At 40.5% G+C, this 22,046-nt stretch overlaps 1 protein-coding gene across 3 annotated transcripts; it reads right to left on the reverse strand.

Annotated features, from left to right (window-relative positions):
- Nucleotides 1–7,686: 7,686 nt before the first annotated feature.
- MRLN (myoregulin) lies at nucleotides 7,687–20,927 on the reverse strand. 3 transcript variants are annotated; one of them, XM_030798627.1, is made up of 4 exons: nucleotides 20,776–20,899; nucleotides 18,447–18,592; nucleotides 9,456–9,559; nucleotides 7,687–7,912 (listed from the first exon to the last, which is right to left on the reverse strand). In XM_030798627.1, exon 4 carries the CDS (start codon nucleotides 7,890–7,892, stop codon nucleotides 7,752–7,754), a length of 141 nt encoding a protein of 46 aa, XP_030654487.1. In that variant the 5' UTR covers nucleotides 7,893–7,912; nucleotides 9,456–9,559; nucleotides 18,447–18,592; nucleotides 20,776–20,899; the 3' UTR covers nucleotides 7,687–7,751. The 3 variants fall into 3 exon arrangements, with proteins under 3 accessions (XP_030654487.1, XP_012352461.1, XP_030654486.1); XM_012497007.2 differs by lacking the exon at nucleotides 18,447–18,592 and having other exon boundaries at nucleotides 20,776–20,927; XM_030798626.1 differs by lacking the exon at nucleotides 20,776–20,899 and having other exon boundaries at nucleotides 18,447–18,859.
- Between the last annotated feature and the right edge of the window lie 1,119 nt (nucleotides 20,928–22,046).

Here is a 22,046-nt window from a genome sequence, read left to right on the forward strand (position 1 = left end):
GCATCTAGACATGAGAGTCGAAAGACCCATAAGGGGATTCTCTTGCTTTACAATGTCTTATTTTTTTTCCTTCTGGTTAATGAAATGCGAGGGTGAAAGGGATAGCCAATTAGACAAAAGTACAAGTGCCACTCCAGTTATTTGGCAGAGTGCCCAGTAAAGGTCCACCACAATACCACCACACATCCGCTCAGGGATGAACAAGGGTTGACTGATTGATAAGCTCTTGAGAATTCTTAAGCTTCCTGCATCCTTTCAGGTCTCCAAGGAACGCTGTTTCCTCCCTGTCATGAGAGACACGAAGTGAACTTAGTGTTGGGAGATGGAGGCTGGATGGCCCTCGGGGGCTGACCCGCAGGGTGCTGGATTTGGGATATAGCAGAGAGAGCTTGGCACGACTTATTACTCCAGGCTGTAGAATCCTGGAAAAGAGCTACCATGCAGCCTACACCTGGTTGACTGGAGGACCACCTTAGTGGAAAGGGGACAATCTGGGCCTCTGCCCTGCCAAGTGCACAAGCATAACAATTGCTTTTGTGTAATGTGCAGATGGAATACTTGATCCATTTTAACCAGGCATTTGCATCTTGGTATCCTGTCTTAATTGCTAAAGTTTGTTTTAAGACTTTAACTTCTATGATCCTCTAGTAAAATACATGTATGATTTTAGGAAATTACAAAAACCAGTTGGGGCAGTCCATCTTTGCTCTGTAGTGGTCTACAGAACATTGGACCGACTATGGCATGAAAGCTTTACATCAGGGGGCAAGACTCCTGATTGGCACTGGGATCTTTATCAAAATCTCTCCAGATTAAATGGTCCTAGTTTACTAATGCCCAGTCTGAGGAGAGTCAGGAGGGACAGAAGTACTTTTCTGAAGTAGAAAGCTGTCTTTGACTTGGCAAGTCCCCACAGGTATAATAAGACAAGCATTAAATGTAATAGTTTGAGTCAAAATTGACTTGGTTATGTTATTAACTAGATGGTCAGCAATAGAAGCAGGAAAGAAGAAAGAGTAATAGAATAGACGAAAATAGTTAAATTTTTCTTAGCTTTAGTTTGGTAGTTTTCCCCTGGGACAATGGCCCACGACTCTGGAGGGGGTGGCGCTTTCTTGACTCAGGTGTGATGAGTCCATCCTTTCATGTTGTATGAACAGCAGTCTTGGTGGTTAGCAGCACCAGGTAGGGTCCTTCCCAGGCTGGCTCGAGTTTTTCTTCTTTCCACCCTTTGATGAGAACGTGATCTTCAGGCTGGTGCTGGTTTACTGGAAATTCTAGGGGTGGTACATGTGCTAAAAAAACTTTTAGTTTTTGAGGGAAAGGAAAGTGGAAGATAAACCAAGTATATACTTTTTTTTTTTTTTTTTTGGAGATGGAGTCTCGCTCTGTCTCCCAGGCTGGAGTGCAGTGGCGCGATCTCGGCTCACTGCAAGCTCCGCCTCCCGGGTTCACGCCATTCTCCTGTCTCAGCCTCTCCGAGTAGCTGGGACTACAGGCACCCACCACCGCACCCGGCTGATTTTTTGTATTTTTAGTAGAGACGGGGTTTCACCATGGTCTCAATCTCCTGACCTCATGATCCACCCGCCTCAGCCTCCCAAAGTGCTGGGATTACAAGCGTGAGCCACCGTGCCTGGCCTATAAACCAAGTATATAATTTTTAAGAAATTGACCTTTTGTTTTAAAATGTGGGGTCCTTGGCAGTGGACTTTATAGTCCTTAGTGCCTTTTTACTGAGAAATTTCCTTTAGTACTTATTTTTATTAGTTTTTAAACCAAAGAAAGCCAAATACCATTTTACATTTAACAATGCTTCTTGTATGATTTTTATACCAGATAAGCTAAATTTTATCTTTATATTAGTATGTTATTAATGTTAAACCTAATTTTAATAAAACCTTGTAGACATATTTAGCTAATTTTTAATGTGTGACCATAAGGTAAGATTTTATAGACTCTTTTTAACCTTTTATAATTTTTGTTAAAGAGCAAGTTGGTGCTTTAAGAAAAACCTACTATACTTTCACTTTAATGTCCAGTTCACAGAAAAACTGGATGACACTTCTTTAACTTTAGCTAAGATGTTTACACACAGAATTTTATTTACAATTAACGTTTTAAAACTTGCTTAAACCTTCAAAACAATAATTTTTTTTAATTTTTTAATGTAGGTAAAAATGTACGTTCTTATGCCTCCTTATAATCCTTTTACCAAAGATATATTTTACTTTTCTTATACACCTTGCACATAAACTGTTTTGTTTTGTTTTTTCAGTAGTTTTACATTCAGGAGGCCTAGTTACTTTTAAATTATACAACATTTTTTGCATAAATTCTTTTTTATAACATTGTTCTCTTTCATGACTTTTGCAGACAATTCTTCGACATGCCTCAACTTTCTGACTTGTGACAAATATTTCTTTCTTTAAAAAAACCAGTTAATTTATTTCAGGACAAGAATTTACCATATAATACTCTTTTTATATAAATTCCGCCCCCTCCTTTTTTTTTTTTTAACCTTAGGATACTTCTGAACTGGTGAGGTGTGCTCACAATGAGGTTTCCTCTAAAAGTTATTTTTTTTTACTGTTTTTTGTTGTTGTTGTTGTCAGCAAAGCAGTTGCTGCTACAGATTGAATGCATTTGGGCCATCCGCGGGTTACTGGGTTAAGGATTTTTGATAGGAAGGCCTCAGTGCTTTCAGGATACACCCTTGTTTACACTGACAACAAAGTGGTATTGGAGTGTTATAGGGTTATGGAGAATACCTTCAATTATCAATTATAGGTTTTAAATTTACCTTGGCTTTTAAAGGAATAGAGTACACTTTTTTTTTTAACTACTTGTATATCTCTCTCTTTCTCTCTCTCTTTGACTTTGTCTCTCTCTGACTTTCCTTTTGCCTCTGTCTCTTCCTCTCTCTCTGCCTCTCTCTTTCTTTCTCTCTCTCTCTTTCTCCTTGACTTTCCTGTTTGTCTGTCTCTTCCTCTCTGTCTCTTCCTCTGTCTCTTTGACTCTTTTCTTCTCTGTCTCTTTCCTTTCTCTCTCTCTGCAGGTCTTTCCTTGCCTCTGCCAGCTGCTTATGCTGCTGTTCTCTCAACCACTGTGTGTTGGGGGCGGGGGGTCTAAAACCAGTTATAACCAAGCATCTATGTACAGGAACTGGTCTGGGTTCCCTGGCGTACAGGTTACCTGGTGCAACACCTTTGAAACAAGGGACCTGTCCAGGCTTCCTTCTGATGGCCAACCCATCTCTAATGCTGGCCAGTCTATCTTACACAAAGTTTTAAGTTTTCCTGGTGTCATAGTACTCCATAGTCACCTTTAAATTCTTTTTTGAAATTTTTCAAAATAGCTCCTAGTAGGGTGGGCTTATTTGTGCCTGACCTATGCTTCTTCAAGACAAAACACCACGCTCACACCACACGCACACCACAAAACAAAGAACGGGTAAAAAGGGCACACACACACTTTTGCAGTTTACACCAAACCAAAATCAAAGCCAAATTCATAGTATCCAGAAATCCAAGCCAGGTCAAAACCAAAACCAAAGTATCAAGCAATCCAAGTCAAGTCAAAAACAAAAACCAAAATGCCAGTACAGGCACGCCGTGGGTGATCAGGCCACGCTTCCACTCAAATGGAGTGGGCAAGTTCCCATGATGGGTCCTGTCAAGCAATTCAAACCAGGTCAAAACCAAAACCAAAACCAAAACCAAACCAAACCAATGGGCCGATAAAGGCACGCTGTGGGTGATCAGGCCACGCTTGCACTCAAAACGGAGTGGGCAAGTTTCAAAGACTAGTCTTACCAAGTTTTAGATGTCCAGACTCCAAGTGCCCATTCCTTCCTGGTGTTCAGCCACTGTGTTGATCCTCCACGGGGGCCTGACACACACTGCTCTGGCAAGGTGTCCCACTGGGGCAAATGCCTAGCCGGGAGTGCTCTCAGGCTCCGCTTCACTCCGGCTGGTCAGAGTCCCCCGCAGGGATGTTCCACAGGGCAGGCTTAAGCCGCCTAAGGAGCTGCCTTGACCATCCGCCAATCACTTCACTTCCCGGTCAGGGAAACAAGAAATGTAGCAGGACAAGCTGCAGACAAAACTCCTCAGACACCATGTTAAAGAAGGAAGGGGTTTATTCAGCTGGGAGCATAAGCAAGACTCCTGTCTCAAGAGCCAAGCTCCCCGAGTGAGCAATTCCTGTCCCTTTTAAGGGCTCACAACTCTAAGGTGGTGCACTTGAGAGGGTCGTGATTGATTGAGCAAGCAGGGGGTACGTGACTGAGGGCTGCATGCACCGGTAATTAGATCGGAACAAAACAGGATAGGGATTTCCACAGTGCTTTTCTATACAATGTCTGTAATCTATAGATAACATAACCAACTAGGTCAGGGGTCTGTCTTTCACTACCAGGCCCAGGGTGTGGCACCGGGCTGTCTGCTTCTGGATTTCATTTCTGCCTTTTAGTTTTTACTTTTTCTTTCTTTGGAGGCAGAAATTGGGCATAAGACAATATAAGGGGTGGTCTCCTCCCTTACTTTCTGGTATGCATTTTTGTGTCAGTTTCCCCTCAATTCATTTGACATTCACATATTTTTTTTTTTTTTTTTTTTTTTTTTTTTTTTTTTTTTTTTGAGTATGCTTTCCCATGGAGTGAGTGGTCATTGTCACTGCAGCTCCCCTCCCCCATTCTCCTGCCTCAGCTCTCGAGTACTCTCCCCCCCCCCCCTAATTTTTTTTTTTTTAGGATTCACTTTGATCTTACTGTGATCCCCCCCCCCCCCCCCCCCCCCCCCACATATTTCTATGTGATATGCAAAGCATATGGTATTGTGCCATTTTTGTTTGTGTCTCTCTTTATTTTAATGCGGGAGGAGTATGAGACCCAGAGACATTATGCAACTTGTGCAAATGTCACATAGCTCAATAGCCAGAGGAACAAGATGGCAGGAACACTTAGTCATATGAGCTTCGCAAGGCTTCTCAAACCATAAGGTGTGTATGGAACACTGGGGATCTTGTTACAATGTGGATTCTGAATTCAGTAGGTCTCAGAGGGACTAGGATTCTGGATGCCTAACAAGCTCCCAGAAGTTGCCACTGCTAATAGTCCTTGAATCATCTCTCACTATATCCTTCATAACACCATGAGCATGTCCTTCCCAATACATCCCCCAATTGTAATTGCACCATTTGGGTATTCATTCATGTTCCCCACCAAGCTTTGAACTCCATGAGAACAGTAGCTGTGTTTTGTTTACAACTTGGCCTGGCTGCCCAGCACAATCTGGCAAAAAGGAACTAAATGAATATTTTAGAAGAGTGAAAAAAAAATGACCTATTGCCAATTATAAAGCCACAACACTTGCATATTAAGACTCTTATTACTTGTTGAAAAAGGATGTTTATCATGTATCTTTTCTTGTCTCAAGTCACATTATGATACCTAGTTGTAATTTCCAGCTCCCAAAATAACATAACCAAAAGACGCCCTGCAAGCTTAGCCAGTTTAGATCTATACCTCCAGCAGAACTATGCCTAGGTTCCAGTGGAACATAATCACCTCCTTGGGCCAACGTGACGGGTTAATATGAGCTCATTCTAAGTGTAAGGGGGAGTGTAAGTTTGAAGGAAGGCACATCACTTTTGCTTCCACCTGAGGATAACAATGACAGCAATCTATCATACATTAAAGGTTTCCCATATGCCAGGGACTGTACTAAGCACTTTGCATCAGTTACCTCATTTCATTTTCTCTACAACCCTATGAACTAGGCTCTCATTTTATAAGTAAGGAAGCTGAGACATAGGGCTGTCAAACTATAGGAAGTGACCCAGGCAGTCTGGCTTCAGAATAGATGGTTCGAACCACCTTGTCTACTGCCTGGAATCTCCCAGAGAAAAGAAACAGCTGCCTGAAAATAGGAGTGACCTGATAATGGGTTCCAACAAATCTCAAATATGGGAGTTTGGGGAGAATCACATCACATCAACAGGAGGTGGTCCTTATGCCCAAAAGGTAGGGTCTAATGATATAGTGTAGAAGAAGAATAGGACGTTCTGCTACTGTTTTCAATTAACACTCAGTTTGACTCTATTTGGTTTGTGGTTAAATATACAACACTGCTGACAGGTTAAGTAAGAGTTGGTTAAAGGATATGTCTCAAAGGTCCAGATTCCTTTCACACTTAATTAGATCTCTTATGAAACCTTGCATTAATGATTGGACCAAATCAAAGAAAACAATTATCACACGGAAGAAATCAGAATTTTGTTGAGTATGTGTGTCCAAAGTAAGAACTCAAAAAGTCTAAAGGACAGAGAGTCATTTGTTTTTCAAAAGCTTAAAAAGTAGAAGTTCAACAGTTATATTTTAACACTGTGAGATGAAGTGGAAATGGAGAAAACAGGGGAAGAGAACACATTTTCGAGTGGGACATAAGAAAAAAGTAAACTTGATCTTTCTTCTGGATAAAAAATTTTTAAATATGGAATAAGAAAATAGAGGCAATATTAAATACAGCAAGAGGAACTTGAATAAAGCATTACTGGAAGAAAAAGAGTTTGGCTCTACAGATTGGTTTTTAACTACACTTGTCTTATAAAGTTATTATTTACCTTTGGAGGCAACATATTATAGATTGTGAAGGCTCCAGATCCGGTTCCAGACACTTCCTAGTGTTGGCCTCTAACTGGCACAATTCTTCCAAGATTCAATTTCCTCATCTGTAAAATGGAGGCAAGAAGCACCTGCCACCTAGGATTATTGTAAGCCTTACATTAAATGACATAGAGTGAGCATTTAGTCCCAAATAGGAAATCAACATAGGTTACACTCTGCCTTCTCTCCTTTCTTATAAGAAAGAATCTCTTCTAAGTATTTTCATTCCTAAGACTTTGTTGATAGAAATATTTCTCACTTATCCAATTGCCCATGGTTAAGAAAAATAATCCACCTACAAGCAGATCAAATATGTGTATAAGAAAATTGGTACAGCATATGTAAAGATTATGCTACTGGAATGTTAAACTTGGCATGTTAAAAATAGAATTATATAAAATGTCACATAGGTACACATCCTAAAAAATCAACTTCACTCACAATCTCACGTATAAATTTTAGTCAATACACCAAATAATAACTAGGTTAAAAAATCCAGAAGTTTTTTGTTTGCTTGTTTGTTTGTTTTTGTTTTGAGACTGGGTTTCACTCTGTCACCCAAGCTGGAGTGCAGTGCTGTGATTGCAGCTCACTGCAACCTTGGCTTCCTGGACTCAGGTGATTCTTCCACCTCAGCATCCGGAGTATGAGTATCTGGGACTACAGGCATGCACCACCATGCCTGTCAAATTTTTTTAATTTTTATTTTTAGTAGAGAGAGATGGGGTTTCCTCACATTGCTCAGGCCTGTATCAGACTCCTGCGCTCAAGGGATCCACCTACCTGGGCCTCTTAAAGTGCTGGGATTACAGGTGTGAGCCACCATGACTAGCCAAAAATCTAGAATTTTCATGACTCAGTAGGATAGATGTTTTTGGGGAAAAAAATTCACTTCAGCATATGTGAATGTTTCATAAACCATAAAGAACTAAACAATACACAATGTTGTTTGTATTGCAGTGTCCTGTTGGCTTCTAGAATAAATTGGCAATGTCATAAAATGTGAGTCACTCAACATGTTAAAATACAAATTTTTATTCACTGTAATTCAGTTTGAAATGTACATGGAAAGGAAGTCAGCTTTCTAAGAAGTTATCACAACATATATAATAGAAATTAAGTCAACAAAGATAACAAACAAAATTTTTAGAAGTCTTCCCACAATTTCATCTTCTAGACTTTTGGGAGTAGCAGTAGAAATTAATATCCAGTTTTTACCAGTCATATCCAGAATACTCCTGCTCCCTAGGAAAAAAGAGAAAAGTATCCTCAAATGAACACATTTATAATACTGATTCTTTCAACTCAATCTAATATTTCCACTATAAAAAGATAGTGAGCAAGGTAAGTCTTTCAGAGAATATTCCACACCTATTTGTAACCAATCAATGAAATAAAATATTTTTCTCCCATTTATTTTGACCACTTTCTGTCAAAATCACAGGCTTTTCTCTATGCCAAACTTGCCTTTCTTTCTAAAACAAACAGCTCAAGGAACTTTCATAGTGGCCATTCCCTTTTCATGTCGTCTGTAGTAAGTTTATTTATCAAGTATCTGCAGTCATTTCAATCATTTTTATTGGCATTGGTGAAGCTGCTATTCCTCTAACTTGTACTATTGGTGTTACCAGGAAGTGAGAATTTAAAGACATGAAAAAAGGCAGGTAGTGATTAAAAAAAAAAAAAGGTCTTTTTCTTTCCTCAAGATCCTGTCTGTCATGTTTTGGTTACTTACTAAGGCATCAAACATTTAATTTCCTCTACATTTCTGTATTAATAAAACAAGTTTTAAAAAATACCTGGAATTTGTGGTCTGCATTCCACATTGTTGGAACAGTTTACCAAATGTCTGTTAGGCAGGGCATTTAGAACCATTCTTAATCCCTTTTACAGGGGATGCAAAGGCAAATAAGCAGCTTTCAAAGCCTTACACCAAAGTTCCACATATATACTCAAAATGAACATCAATGTCAAAAAAGGTGGCAAAATTTCGGTAGTAAAATATTTCATCTACTATTTTCACCCCAAAACAAAAAAGGCAGGTAGACTTTTAAGAGAGAATAAGAAAGAGAGAAGGGGAAAGAGATGAGTACTCTGCCAGTGTTGTCTACTCCCATTTTGAGCAGTCTTTTTTTTTTTTTTTTTTTCTTTTTGAGACGGAGTCTTGCTCTGTGCCCCAGGCTGGAGTGCAGTGGCGCGATCTCGGCTCACTGCAAGCTCCGCCTCCCGGGTTCACGCCATTCTCCTGCCTCAGCCTCCCGAGTAGCTGGGACTACAGGCGCCCGCCAACACACCCGGCTAATTTTTTGTATTTTTAGTAGAGACGGGTTTTCACTGTGTTAGCCAGGATGGTCTCGATCTCCTGACCTCGTGATCCGCCCGCCTCGGCCTCCCGAAGTGCTGGGATTACAGGCTTGAGCCACCGCGCCCGGCCAGAGTAGTCTTGATAATTTCTCTAATAAATTGCTCCATTCCTAGAGAAGGGAATTACTTGCCCCAAATTATACAACAATCATTAGCAAAAGAAACACCTAGAATTTTCCCTTCATGCAACAATTCCTTTTGCCTGTGTTTCAGCAACAAGGAGCAAAAATAATACATGGGTTTGAAAAGTGATTTTCCTTCTCTCCAGAAACCTCAAACTCCAGCTTGTGTTTCTTCAGCCTGTGGCTCCCAGGGATACCTTCAACTCTCTCCAAAAAGAGTAAAAGAAAGACTGAAATAAGAAGTGAGGAGGGGAGTAGACAATTAGTGAGGCATGAGGAGTGAGTAGAGACCCATTTCTCACCTGAATTAATCCCAGGTAGTGGTAGGTAACACGGCTTCTCAGTTTTCTGCTCTTGCCAGAACAAAGTGCATTCAGCACAGGTGGTCTCTTAGCAACCTTGATTCCTGTGTCAAGGCATAGCAAAAAGTTTTACTGGACAGTGAGGTAGTGCAGGAAGTGGAGGGGCAGGGAGCCTACACAGAAAATCTTCTAAAATTGTTTTGAAAACTAGATTGGAAGGACATGTCTAAGAGTGAACTTTTGAAAATATGACACTTTAATTTCTGTTTATCCCAGAATTGTAGAGCTTAAAACTGAACATTGGATAGAAAGATGAAGCTAAATTCTAGAAAATGTTTGTGTACAGCCATACAATGTGTTTGTGCTTGAAGCTAAGTATTATTATGAAAGAGTCAAAACAATAAGAAAATTAAAAAGTTTATAAAGTAAAATATTACAGTATATGAAATTTAATTTTTTTTCTTTTTCTTAGTTTTCTTTCTCTCCTTTTTTTTTTTTTTTTTGAGACAGAGTCTCGCTCTTGTCACCCAGGCTGGAGTGCAATGGCACGATCTCAGCACACTGCAACCTCTGCCTCCTGGGTTCATGCAATTCTTCTGCCTCAGCCTCCCTAGTAGCTGAGATTACAGGAATGCGCCACCACATCTGGCTGATTTTTGTATTTTTAGTAAAGACTGTGTTTCACCATGTTGGCCAGGCTGGTCTTGAGCTCCTCCCCTGAGGTGATCCGTCTGCTTCAGCCTCCCAAAGTGCTGAGATTACAGAGGTAAGCCACCATTCCCAGCCTATTTCTTTATTCTGAAACTTAATTTATTACTGATGAAAGAAAAAACTGATAAATAAATTTAGTGTTCACAAAGTCTAGAGTAGTGTACAGGAATGTCCTAGGCCTTCACATTCACTCACCATTCACACAGTGACTCACCCAGTGCAACTTCCAGTCCTGCAAGCTCCATTCATTTTAAGTGCCCTATACAGGTGTACCACTGTTTACCTTTTAGACACATATTTTTACTGTACCTTTTTTATTTTAATTTTTTATTTACTTCTTTATTTTATTTTTAATTTTTTTGAGATAGTATCTCACTCTGTCACCTAGGCTGGAGTGCAGTGGCACAAATACGGCTCACTACAGGCTCGACCTCTCAGGCTCAAGCGATGCTCCCACCTCAGCTTCCTGTGTAGCTGGGACTACAGGTGTGCGCCACCATGCCTAGCTAATTTTTTGTATGTTTTGTGGAGACGGGGTTTTGCCATGTTGCCCAGGCTGATACTGAAGCCCTGAGCTCAAGCAGTCCACCTGCCTCAGCCTCCCAAGTCCTGGGATTACAGAGGTGAGCCACCACACTAAGCCTATTTCCTTATCTTGAAACAGGAGCTTGCTCTGTTACCCAGGCTGGAATGTAGTGGTGTGATCATAGCTCACTGTAACCTTGAACTCCTGGGCTCATTCAATCCTCCCTCCTCAGCCTCCTGAGTAACTACAGCTACAGGTGTGCATTGCCTTGCCTGGCTAATTTTTAATTTTTTGTAGAGACGGAGTCCTGCTATGTTGCCCAGGCTAGTCTCGAACTCCTGACTTCAAGCAATCCTAGAGAACAGGAGTGCAATTCTAGCTCACTGCAGCCTCAAACTTCTGGCCTCAGGTGGTCCTCCCCTCCTCAGTTTCCCAAAGCGCTGGGGAGTCACTGCACCTTGACGATATTAAAATGTTTGAATATGATTATAACTCATACTTATAACCACACATTACACTCCTAAGTGTATCCCCTACCAGAATGCATGGCTATCTGCCTACCAAGACACATATCCAAACATCATAATAGCTTCAATATGGAAACAACTTAAATGTCATTAGTACATGGATAAATTGTGGCATAGTCATATAATGGAATATTATACAATAATAAAAATCAAACTACAGCTATAGACAAAAACAATGATGAACCTTACATATATAACATTGAATTTTAAAATACAAAAACGGGTGAATCTAACAAAGATAGCATTGAATTTTAAAAAGCAAGACACAAAAGACAACAGTGTAAGTACATTTATATAAACTAGAAAAATACAGTTAAAGTGCGTGGTTTAGGGGTATATATATGGTTGGCAGTAATGCAAGTGGTAAATTTATCAAGAAAAGAAAGAGATTTGCTACCACAAAATCAGAGTAGGCCTGACTTTAGGGAGTATAGGGGAAGGAAATAGGCAAGAGATTCCAACAGTGTCTCATTTCTTGTCCTGGATGGTGGTTATACTAGCAATCACTTTTTAACATTTATTAAACTGTACATAGAAGCTTCATGTGATTTCCTTCCTTCCTCCCTTCCTTTCTTCTTTCCTTCCTTTCTTTCTTCTTTCCTTCTTTCTTTCCCTCCTTCCTTCCTTCCCTTTCCTTCCTTTCCTTTCTTTTCCTTCCTTCCTTCGTTGTTTCCTTCCTTCCTTCCTTCCTTCCTTCCTTCCTTCCTTCCTTCCTTCCTTCCTTCCTTCCTCCCTCCCTCCCTCCCTCCTTCCTCCCTCCCTCCCTTCCTTCCTTCTTGCTTGCTTGCGAGAGTCTCACTCTGTATACTAGCTTGGAGTGTAGTCGTACAATCCTATTTCATTGCAGCCTTGAACTCCTGGACTCAAGCAATCATCCCACGTCAGCCTCAGGAGTAGCTGAGGCCACAGGCACATGCCACCACACCCAGGTAGTTTATTTTTATTTTTTTAGAAACAGGGTCTCACTATGTTCCCCAGGCTGGTCTTGAACTCCTGGACTCCAGTGATCCTCCTGCCTCAGCCTCCCAAAGTGGTGTGATTACAGACGTGAGCCACTGTACCTGGCTTTCATGTGCTTTTCTGTATGTACGTTAGACTTCATAATTAAAATACTAAACAAAATAAAAGACCAGAGAGAAATACATCCAAATGTCAATAGTGGCCGTAGTTGTGAAGTTTGGGTGGAAGCAATTTGGGTGATTTTCTTTTCCCTTTGCTGTTTCCATTTCTCACTGCCACCTGCCCCCTGCCCCTGCCACCCCTTACTTCTTCCATTTCTCACATTCATTCATTTAAAAGGATATTGCCTATATAACTTCAGAACACAAAGGAAAGTAGTCTCATTACTGCTAGTCTTCCTCCCTCTGATATATTTCAAAGTAACTTATACTGATTTTATTTTTGTCAAGCCAATCATTATAACAAATATGAATGAAAGGAAAATTACATTTATTGATGAAACATTTTAATGAAAGTATGTAACTTCTATGATAAGGCAAATCTCTTCCACCATGAGGAACAGGAACCAGGGGTTCCTGTTTGGTTTTTTCCCTTGATGTTAGGTCTGTTTCTAGATCTAAATAATTGGAAGGACATAAATTTGTCTCATCACGAGTTTCCTAACACACCCAGGTTTTACTGTGGATTAAAATTATGAGTCACATGGTGCTTGATTTACATTTTCAATGTAAATCCAATAGAATCATGGGAGTAAGTGTTTCTTCTTTAGGATTGAAGGGGCATTTGTTGAAGAGAATAGCTATTTAATAGCAGTAATTTTCAGAAGAAAATATTTCCTAGTTTTTTTAATCTGATAGAAACATGTACCGAAAAATATACACAAATTTTAAACAAGTTAGGACACCTTAAAAACTATGCTACAACTTACTGAATGTGTTTATCTCAAGACCTTGGTCTTATCTTGAACGTAATGTTTTAACTTCATAGTTAAAAATGACATGATCTCCCATTTCTGATATGACAGCTGAGGTTATTTTGGGTCAATTCTTTTTTTATGTTGAAACTTCAGATGATGGCAAATAATACCCCCCCCCAACCATGTGAACGCCTCTGCCTTTCTTTTCCTCATTTCTAGAGGCCATTGGGAGTCACTTTATTATTTTATAGACTGTCGTGCTGAAAGTAGAATGGATACTCTCATCTAGTTTATAAGTTTTTATTTCTTCTTTTGATTCTATCAAGATTCAGATCCAAATAATCTAATTTGAATTGACCTGTTCATTGCTTATTAGATAGTTGAGGAGTGGTATCCCACAGAGTTAGACAAATGAGAGTAGCAGTAATCCCTGGTTTCTAGGAGCTGACTTCATTGTATTCTCTGTTCTTCACTCTGCCACCAGTTTGTAAGCCCCTACCTTTGAAGTCAACTCTGACTCCAGGGACCATAAGAAGAATGTATTTTCTAAATGGCTTGGTCCCCTGGCAAAAAAAAGCACAAAAACAAAAAAACAAAAAACAACAACAACAACAAAAATCCCTCTATTATATAAAAGTATTATTAGTTCTGAGACTTCACACTTTTCTCAATTTCTCCTAACCTCTAACATTTCTCTTTATTAAGTGTGGATTTTTGGTTAGGACAAAGTGCAGAATGAATATACTTTGTAAAGTCTCTTTTTCACTCAAAATAAAAACACTTTTCATTGGATTCAAGTTTATAATCTTAAACACATGAGTCACACTTCAAAAATATTTTCGTTTTTAATAAAAATTTTCTAATCCTTCTCTTTGTTTCAATCAATGTCAAACAGTTAAGATAATATTGATAGAAGTTCTCCAGAGGCACATGTTGAAAAATGAGACACAGTTGAAATCTGTCCTCTTTTGCTTAGTAGGCCACTTAAGTAAATAATATTATAATAACCACCATTTATTGAGGGTCTATTATGTGCCGGGCACTGCTTATGCACAACTGGGAGATGAATGACATTGAGTATTCTGTGCCATAGTTTAGAAACTAATCTAGTACTTCAGCTTCCAGATGCCATGCTTTTTCAACTATACTGATTTATTCGTTTTAAAACAAAAAGTTACTTTTGAAAAGATCTACATTATAATGGAAATTGACTATACTGGCATGGAAACATCACATAATTTTTTTTTTTTTTTTTTTTTTTTTTTGAGACAGAGTCTTGCTGTCGCCCAGGCTGGAGTGCAATGGCGCGATCTCGGCTCACTGCAGGCTCCGCCCCCCGGGGTTCACGCCATTCTCCTGCCTCAGCCTCCCGAGTAGCTGGGACTACAGGGGCCCACCACCTCGCCCGGCTGATTTTTTGTATTTTTAGTAGAGACGGGGTTTCACTGTGTTAGCCAGGATGGTCTCGATCTCCTGATCTCGACATCACATAATTATTAATGGCCACTCTCCGTCTTCAGTCCTGGATCGTTTCTATATAGGTGAGCTGGTTGTGGATGGGATGGAAGGGCTCACAGTTACCCCTCTGGGCCTGATAACCCCAAATTTGCCAGAATTTACTTTATAACAGTTAGTTGATAATATATTCACATCAAAACAATCTGCCCTTTGTAATACTTTGATAATACTTGCACCTAGAAAGTAAACATTTAGTAAGTGATAGTGTCTATTATTAATTACAGTCTAGCATATTACTGTTAGACAGTAGCCCTTGAATGAATCATTCTTCTCGAGTTCTCTTTAAGCACCTAAACAGGCAAAACTGTTAAACTCCTATTCATCCTTTGAGATTCAATCTCACCTCCTCTGTTATCCAATCTGACTTCCTTAGACAGAATGTATTTCCGACTTGTCCGTAACATGTTGCCAGTGACCACACTGTATCATGGTTGTTTACATGCAATACCCTATAGTCAGTGATGCTTTCCTAGAAGGTAGGGGGCGGCCTTATTCATCCTGGATTCCAGTGCCTCACACTCTCCGACACTAATTAGTTCTCAACAAACACTGACTGGACTATACTTAAAGCAGAAGCTTTCTGGGAAGAATGAAAGTTCACTTTGTCCAAATGACAATTACAACAAGAAAAACATACATAATAAGTCTACCTTTCCCAGCAAATAATTTTAAAAATAAAATCCCAAATTTGGGTGCTTGCAACTTGTCTCCCTATGGAAAACATCTCCCTTTCCTAGAAAGTTTATGTTCAAGACAACCGTCTTTCAGAAACTTGAGAAATCATATGGGAACTATGTCTTCTTAATACTTTTTCTTTTGGTTTTTTTTTTTTTTTTTGCTTGTAATTAGGGAACAAGTCAAGTTGTTGGAAGGCAAGAAAAACTTGGCACAGGACGTGCAGGGTTTTAGAATGGGATGATCTGTTGGGATGGCCACCGTTTCTACAGCATACTGGAGGTTTGCCCTCACTAAACTCAAATTCGAGTAATTTGGGAAAATTTGGGCATATGCAATGGTAAATGGATTTTTTGTGTCCTGTAAGCTTCTAAAATTTGAGTTCACGCTGCATTTCTGAGCTCATTAAGGTCCCCTTCAATTCTGCCCAAAGTTGAATTATATGAGCAAGGAAATTTAACATATATCTGAGAAATTAACTTATCAATGACATGAGCCTTATATCATAGAAAGCTTGTATAGGAATTAAATAATGCATATGGCTCTATGTTTAAATGATGGCAGGCATTATGCTTGCACCTTGTTTCCTGATTAAGACATGATTTCAAGGCAATTATTCTCTTTCCAGCTAAGAAAAACAATAATGGGGAAAGACTGGAAGTACTAATGAAACGCAGGAGAATGGCGTGATCCTGGGAGGCGGAGCTTGCAGTGAGCCGAGATCACGTCACTGCACTCTGGCCTGGATGAAAGAGCAAGACTCCGTCTTAAAAAAAAAAAAGAAAAGAAAAGATATCAGAGCTTTTGTAAACTTCTCAGTTGACAAACAAGGCCCAGAGGAGTGCAGAGACTTGTCTGAGGTCACACAGTGACTTTTTCCAAAGCTAGTGCCACAATTGCCTCAGCAATTTTCTGACATTTATGATAGACTGGATTCTGCATTTCATCAGAGTCGGCTACGTGAGGACAGTCTGCCTTCATCACCCTCCAACATCTTTGATTCCAGCCCATGTATAACTAGAGAGTCCAGAGCAAAGCAAATCACGAGTGAAAAGCGGAAAATGTGGCAGGTCAGGGCCATAAGGCAAAGAATTTGACAAAGTGGACTTCGACTGGACACAGAAACATGTTAGTCACAGATGGTCAGCCAGCAAGGTGCAGTGAGGAGAGAGTACAGGATCTGAACCAGATGGAACCAGTTTGAGATCCTGGCTCTCACCAGTATTAACTCTGCAGCCTTGGACAAAGCTCAGATGCCACCTCATCTGGAGAACAGAGAGCGTAATATCTGTCTTGTGGGGGGTTGAAAGGACTTTATTCATAACTAAAGTTCAGTGCCTTCTACACACACTTTGATTTTTAATCTCACAAAACTTTATGAGGTAGAATATTCATACCCCTATTTTCTTACTCAAAAAGATGGAAACCCAGAGAGGTTAAGATAGCTGTCCAACATTACACACATAGTAAGAGGTGACTAAGGATTTTTATGGAGATTTGTTAGGCTCCAATGCCCACGGCCTTAGCCACTGCAATATTGCAGGACTGGTAAAAATGTAAGCCAAGAGGCCGGGCATGGTGGCTCACACCCATAATCCCAGCACTTTGGGAAGCCAAGGCAGGGAGATCACCTGAGGTCAGGAATTGGAGATCAGCTTGGCCAACATGGCAAAACCCTGTCTCTACTAAAAATGCAAAAATTAGCTCGGCATGGTGGTGCACACCTGTAGTCCCAGCTACTCGGGAGGCTGAAGCATAAGAATCGCTTAAACTTGGGAGGCAGAGGTTGCAGTGAGCCAAGATCGTGCCACTAAACTCCAGCCTGGGTCTCAACAAAACAAAACAAAACAAAACAAGCAAACAAAAAAAGTAAGCCAAGAGCCCAGCATGCTACCTGACACTCAATAAATAGTGCCTAGTTAAATGAAGCAGCAGATTCAGAAAGACTGCCACTTCCTTGCAGCCCAGCCATGAAGAGGGATGGAGTGGCTCAGTTAGATGAGAGGAAACAAATAGCCCTTAAGAGATGGAAAGCCCAGAGAAGCTGAGGCAGACACACAGACACATGAGCAGCAGGGTGTTGGCTCGCCTGGCAGCACTCCTGAGGGTCGATCTGATCACCCACCCGCCCCAGGTGGGAAAGCAGGTTTCAGACCTGTCAGGCGCCACTGTGTTTCTCTTCTCTTCAGTGGAACCTCTCTCTCTCTCTCTTTTTTTTTTTTTTTTTTTGAGACGGAGTTTCATGCTTGTTGCCCAGGCTGGAGTGCAACAGCGCAATCTTGGCTCACTGCAACCTCCACCGCCTGGGTTTAAGTAATTCTCCTGCCTCAGCCTCCTGAGTAGCTGGGATTACAGGCTCCCACCACCACACCGGTTAATTTTTGTATTTTTAGTAGAGACACGGTTTCACCATGTTGGACAGGCTGGTCTTGAACTCCTGACCTCAGGTGATCCATCCACCTCGGCCTCCCAAAGTGCTGGGATTACAGGCATCAGCCATCATGCCCAGCCCACTCGCTTTCTTTTTAGGTCAACATCTGTTCAGTTTTGGCTTTCCCAAGCCATTGATGGCCATGCCTCAAACGTTTGAAATAAATGTTCTGGCCCTAAAAAGAACAATTTTTCTACATATGAACAAATATGACTCCTTAATCATCCACTATCAGGACTCCTGAAGGCTAAAGTTTCTAGCTGCCATATTCTTGAGCTAAACAGATCATACATTGCCCATGAGATGACATGAATTTATTCAGTTATGGGCACTGAACATTATGAAATATTCTGGAATTGAAATAATCAAAATGTTATCAACCTTCTCCCTGCCAAGTTTTCCAGCCCTCTGCATGAATCACAGTTGTGATGCCCTTTTACAAAGCCAGATGAAATGCCTGGAGCCCTGGCTGGGAATCAGCTGTGTGAGGCTTCCTCAGAGAGCCCCAACACAGCGGTGCCTGCAGACACTTGTCCTTTGAGTGGTGCAAGGATGCAGAAATGGGTGCAGGATGCAGAAATGGGTGCAGGATGCAGAAATGGGACTAGGGGGGCTTGCTTGTGTTTTTTGACCTGCAGAACTCAGATATCCAAACAAGTGTCATTCCCATTTGGAGTTGGTGAATGGAGGGGAGTGGGGAAATCTCTGGACTTTTTTGAGTACTCACAGGCATTTGGCAAAACCTTTTAAACTGCCTCCTTGGCCTGCAACACACACTCCTTGGTATAAATTCACTGGTGGCAATGTCTTTATGTTTTTAGGTGCAGATTTGATTTCTGAAACAAGCTGATTGTTCTTTGGAGTCAAGTTTAGCTGAAAATAGATGGTTAGGCTGGAGAATAGAATTTCAAGTTTAAATGACAGACTATGACCACCTTTAGAGCAGAAATGATATCTCTAGCATTTTCCGCAGAGCTTGGAACAAAGTAAGTGCTTAATGACAATTTTTTTTTCCATAGGGCAGACAAGGTGTGACTTTAAGGTGTTGCTCTTCTATGCTTCACAAAGTCATTACTTAGAAGGTGACACTTGGCCAGGTGCGATGGCTCACACCTATAATTCCAGCACTTTGGGAGGCCAAGGCGGTGGTCCACTTGAGCCCAGGAGCTTGAGACCAGGCTGGGCAACATGGCAAAACCCTGTCTCTACTAAAAAAAAAAAATAACAAAAAATTAGCTGGGCATGTTGGTGCACACCTGTAGTCCCAGGTACTCGGGAGGCTGAGGTGGAAGAATCACTTGAGCCCAGGAGGTGGAGGTTGCAGTGAGGTGATATCAAGCCACTGCACTCCAGCCTGGGTGACAGAGTAAGACTCTGTCTCAAAAAATAAAAGGTGATACCCAAGGAGGAGGACTGAACCATGAGCAAGCCCATTGTGACTTTTATAGATCCCGTTTTAGGTTAGTACATGATGCCTTGCACATGGTATGAATTAAATACATATTTGCACAATTAAAGTTTATAGAGGAAAACAAAAATCCAATCATATCTCCTGAGTTACAGAGCAACACTTTGGAAAGCAGGTATTGAGACAGTCCTTCTTTCTGTCTTGTCCAGACACACAGAATTTAACGTGGCAAGGGTGGAAACCAGTCTTTTGGAAACATAGAAAGACAGAGCAAAAAGAAAAAATGTTAGAATGCTGATTATAATAGAGCAGATACGTTTACGGAAATAATAGTTTATATTTTGAAGTTGTTTGGGGAGGTTTCTCATCATCATTGATCTTAGCTGTAGACTTAATGTCTCCATTGCTAACAATATACCATCCTCCAATCCACCTGTCCTCAGCATTTGCATGGTTTACACTATTCTAAAAATGAAGTTATTAAAAGTAGTAGAAGTCAGATATTGCCTCTACAGTTTAAATTCATGTTTCCCATTTGGAGGCTCTGGGTTTAAATTGGAAACAAATGAGAGATAATTAGGAAGATTCAGGAAAAATTCAAAGAAGGAATTTATAAATGTGTTAAAATAACAGTCACTGTCACTATACTTGGCTTCTTATATACATTGAGTAAACCCCATCACGTTGTAAAAGAGACTATGATTCTCACTTTACAAATGAGCAAACTGAGGCTCAGAGTGGTTGAGAACTTTCTTAGGATCACACAGCTTGTATGTGGTCCAAGCCAGGGCTCAACAACAAGCCCACATCTGCCTCCTTCCACTTCCCTGTCATGCCCCCTTACACATTTTATTTAGAAGCCTGGTGCACATGTTCAAGAACTGAACATACATAACCAAAGCAGAAAGCTATATTAGTCTATGGTCTTGAAGAAGGATTGGAGTGTCAGGTTTTAGCCCTGCTCAGGAGAACCAAGTGGGGCATTGGCCTTTCTGGGCTTCAGGGTCCCCCTTTTCTAGACAGAAAACATCGTGACCTACTTTGAAGGACTCTCAGAAGCAACCAGTATAAAGAAGGCTGCAAAGACAAAGCCTTTGGCTAAAAAACAAGGAAGCAATGAATCCATGGAACAAGACAGGTGCCCTCTCTGATCCAAACCTAGAACAAGGGGGAAATACACAAAAGTGCCCAGGTCTCTTGTCCAACTACTCCTCCCCCACAGTCCCCCACGTATACTTTTCATATGTGAAAATTCTCTTTGAAATCACTGGAATTCTATTTGGAGAGAAAATACAAGGAGACAGGAGGTCAAGCTGCAGCCACAGGGCTTGGTCAAGTAATTTATATATCATTAATCCTTTGCTTCTCCTCCTGCCTTTATTTAACCAAAAGAAAATGAGAGGAGTAGAAATCTAATTCATTGATCTCTCTTTATAATCAGCCTTATGAAAAGCAGAGAGATTTTTATAAGGCCTTATAAGAAGCGGAGAGTTGCAGGGAATAGGAAATAGGCTTTGTGAGTCTTAGTGAATTTTAACCTATTATATTCTCCCTCTATCAGAAGCACATAAGAGTCACACTAAACTTTCCTCCAAAATCAACATCTTAAAATGCTACATTAAAAAACAAAACAAAACAGAACACTTACTGTTCAGGGGTTCAATAAGCGAAGTCCAAAGTCAAGGGAATGATCTCTCTCTTTTATGAAAAGCACCATATGGTCTTGGTGGATCAGGAGGCTCACTGGTCTGTTATTAATAACTGGCTTAGAGCTTTATGAAGAAACATGAGCCAGAATGTCATGGGAGGAGGCAAGTGGAAAGAAATTGACAGGCACAGGTGGAACAAATTATAACAAAGATATACTTATGCCCACACAGGAGCTCAAAGAACCCATGAGAAGGAGATCAGTTCCTCCACAATCAATAGACCCTTATGTCAAGTTTTTGAAGAGTTAAACAACCAACAAAATATCCTGAATGTCAGCAGGGAACATCACACACCAGGGCCTGTCGGTGGGGGGTGGGGGGCTGGGGGAGGGATAGCATTAGGAGAAATGCCTAATGTAAATCACGAGTTGATGGGTGCAGCAAACCAACATGGCACATGTATACCTATGTAACAAACCTGCAGGTTGTGCACATGTACCCTAGAACTTAAAGTATAATAATAATAAAAAAAATCAGGAATGTCAAAAAACACCATGACTCATTTAATGTTATACTACCCTTTGCTCTTCTGAACAATTATTTTCCATGGACATCTGAATATCTTTTTAAATTTATACATTTTACCTTGTTTATATTGACTCCTCAATTTTAAAAATATATCAACAAATGGATTTTGAAATGCATGTTATCAACTTTTTAAAGTTTGTTTACCTGTAAGCATATCAGCTGCCTTCCCTCAGAGATCCCAAAACAATTCCTGGAAACACATTGGTATATGTGGGGGTTGGAGGCTGGATCTTGGGATTGTATCATACATAAATTCACGTGGTAAGAACGGAGGTGTAATCATCACCTTACTTCTGGTTTGCAGTGGCTCTCCTCTTTTGGAAACTTATATTTCAAAACATTCCGAATTCTGTGCCTCCCCTCCTCCCCCAAAAATGACATCAAATTGTTTATAATATCAACAGCATGTCTTTATACCTAATTACATTAAACACTGGCTCTGTCTGAAGTATTAAAAGAAACTGACAATTATGTGGCTGGGAGTGGTGGCTCATGCCTGTAATACCAGCACTTTGGGAGGCCAAAGCAGGCAGATGGCTTGAGCTCCAAAGTTCGAGATCAGCCTGGGCAGCATGGTGAAACCCAGTATCTACAAAAAAATACAGAAAAGTAGCCAGGTGTGGTGGCACATGCCCGCAGTCCCAGCTACTCAGGAGGCTGAGGTAGAAGGTTCACTTGAACC

Source organism: Nomascus leucogenys, chromosome 18 (assembly GCF_006542625.1).
Source record: "Nomascus leucogenys isolate Asia chromosome 18, Asia_NLE_v1, whole genome shotgun sequence".
In the NCBI taxonomy this organism is placed as follows: domain Eukaryota; kingdom Metazoa; phylum Chordata; class Mammalia; order Primates; family Hylobatidae; genus Nomascus; species Nomascus leucogenys.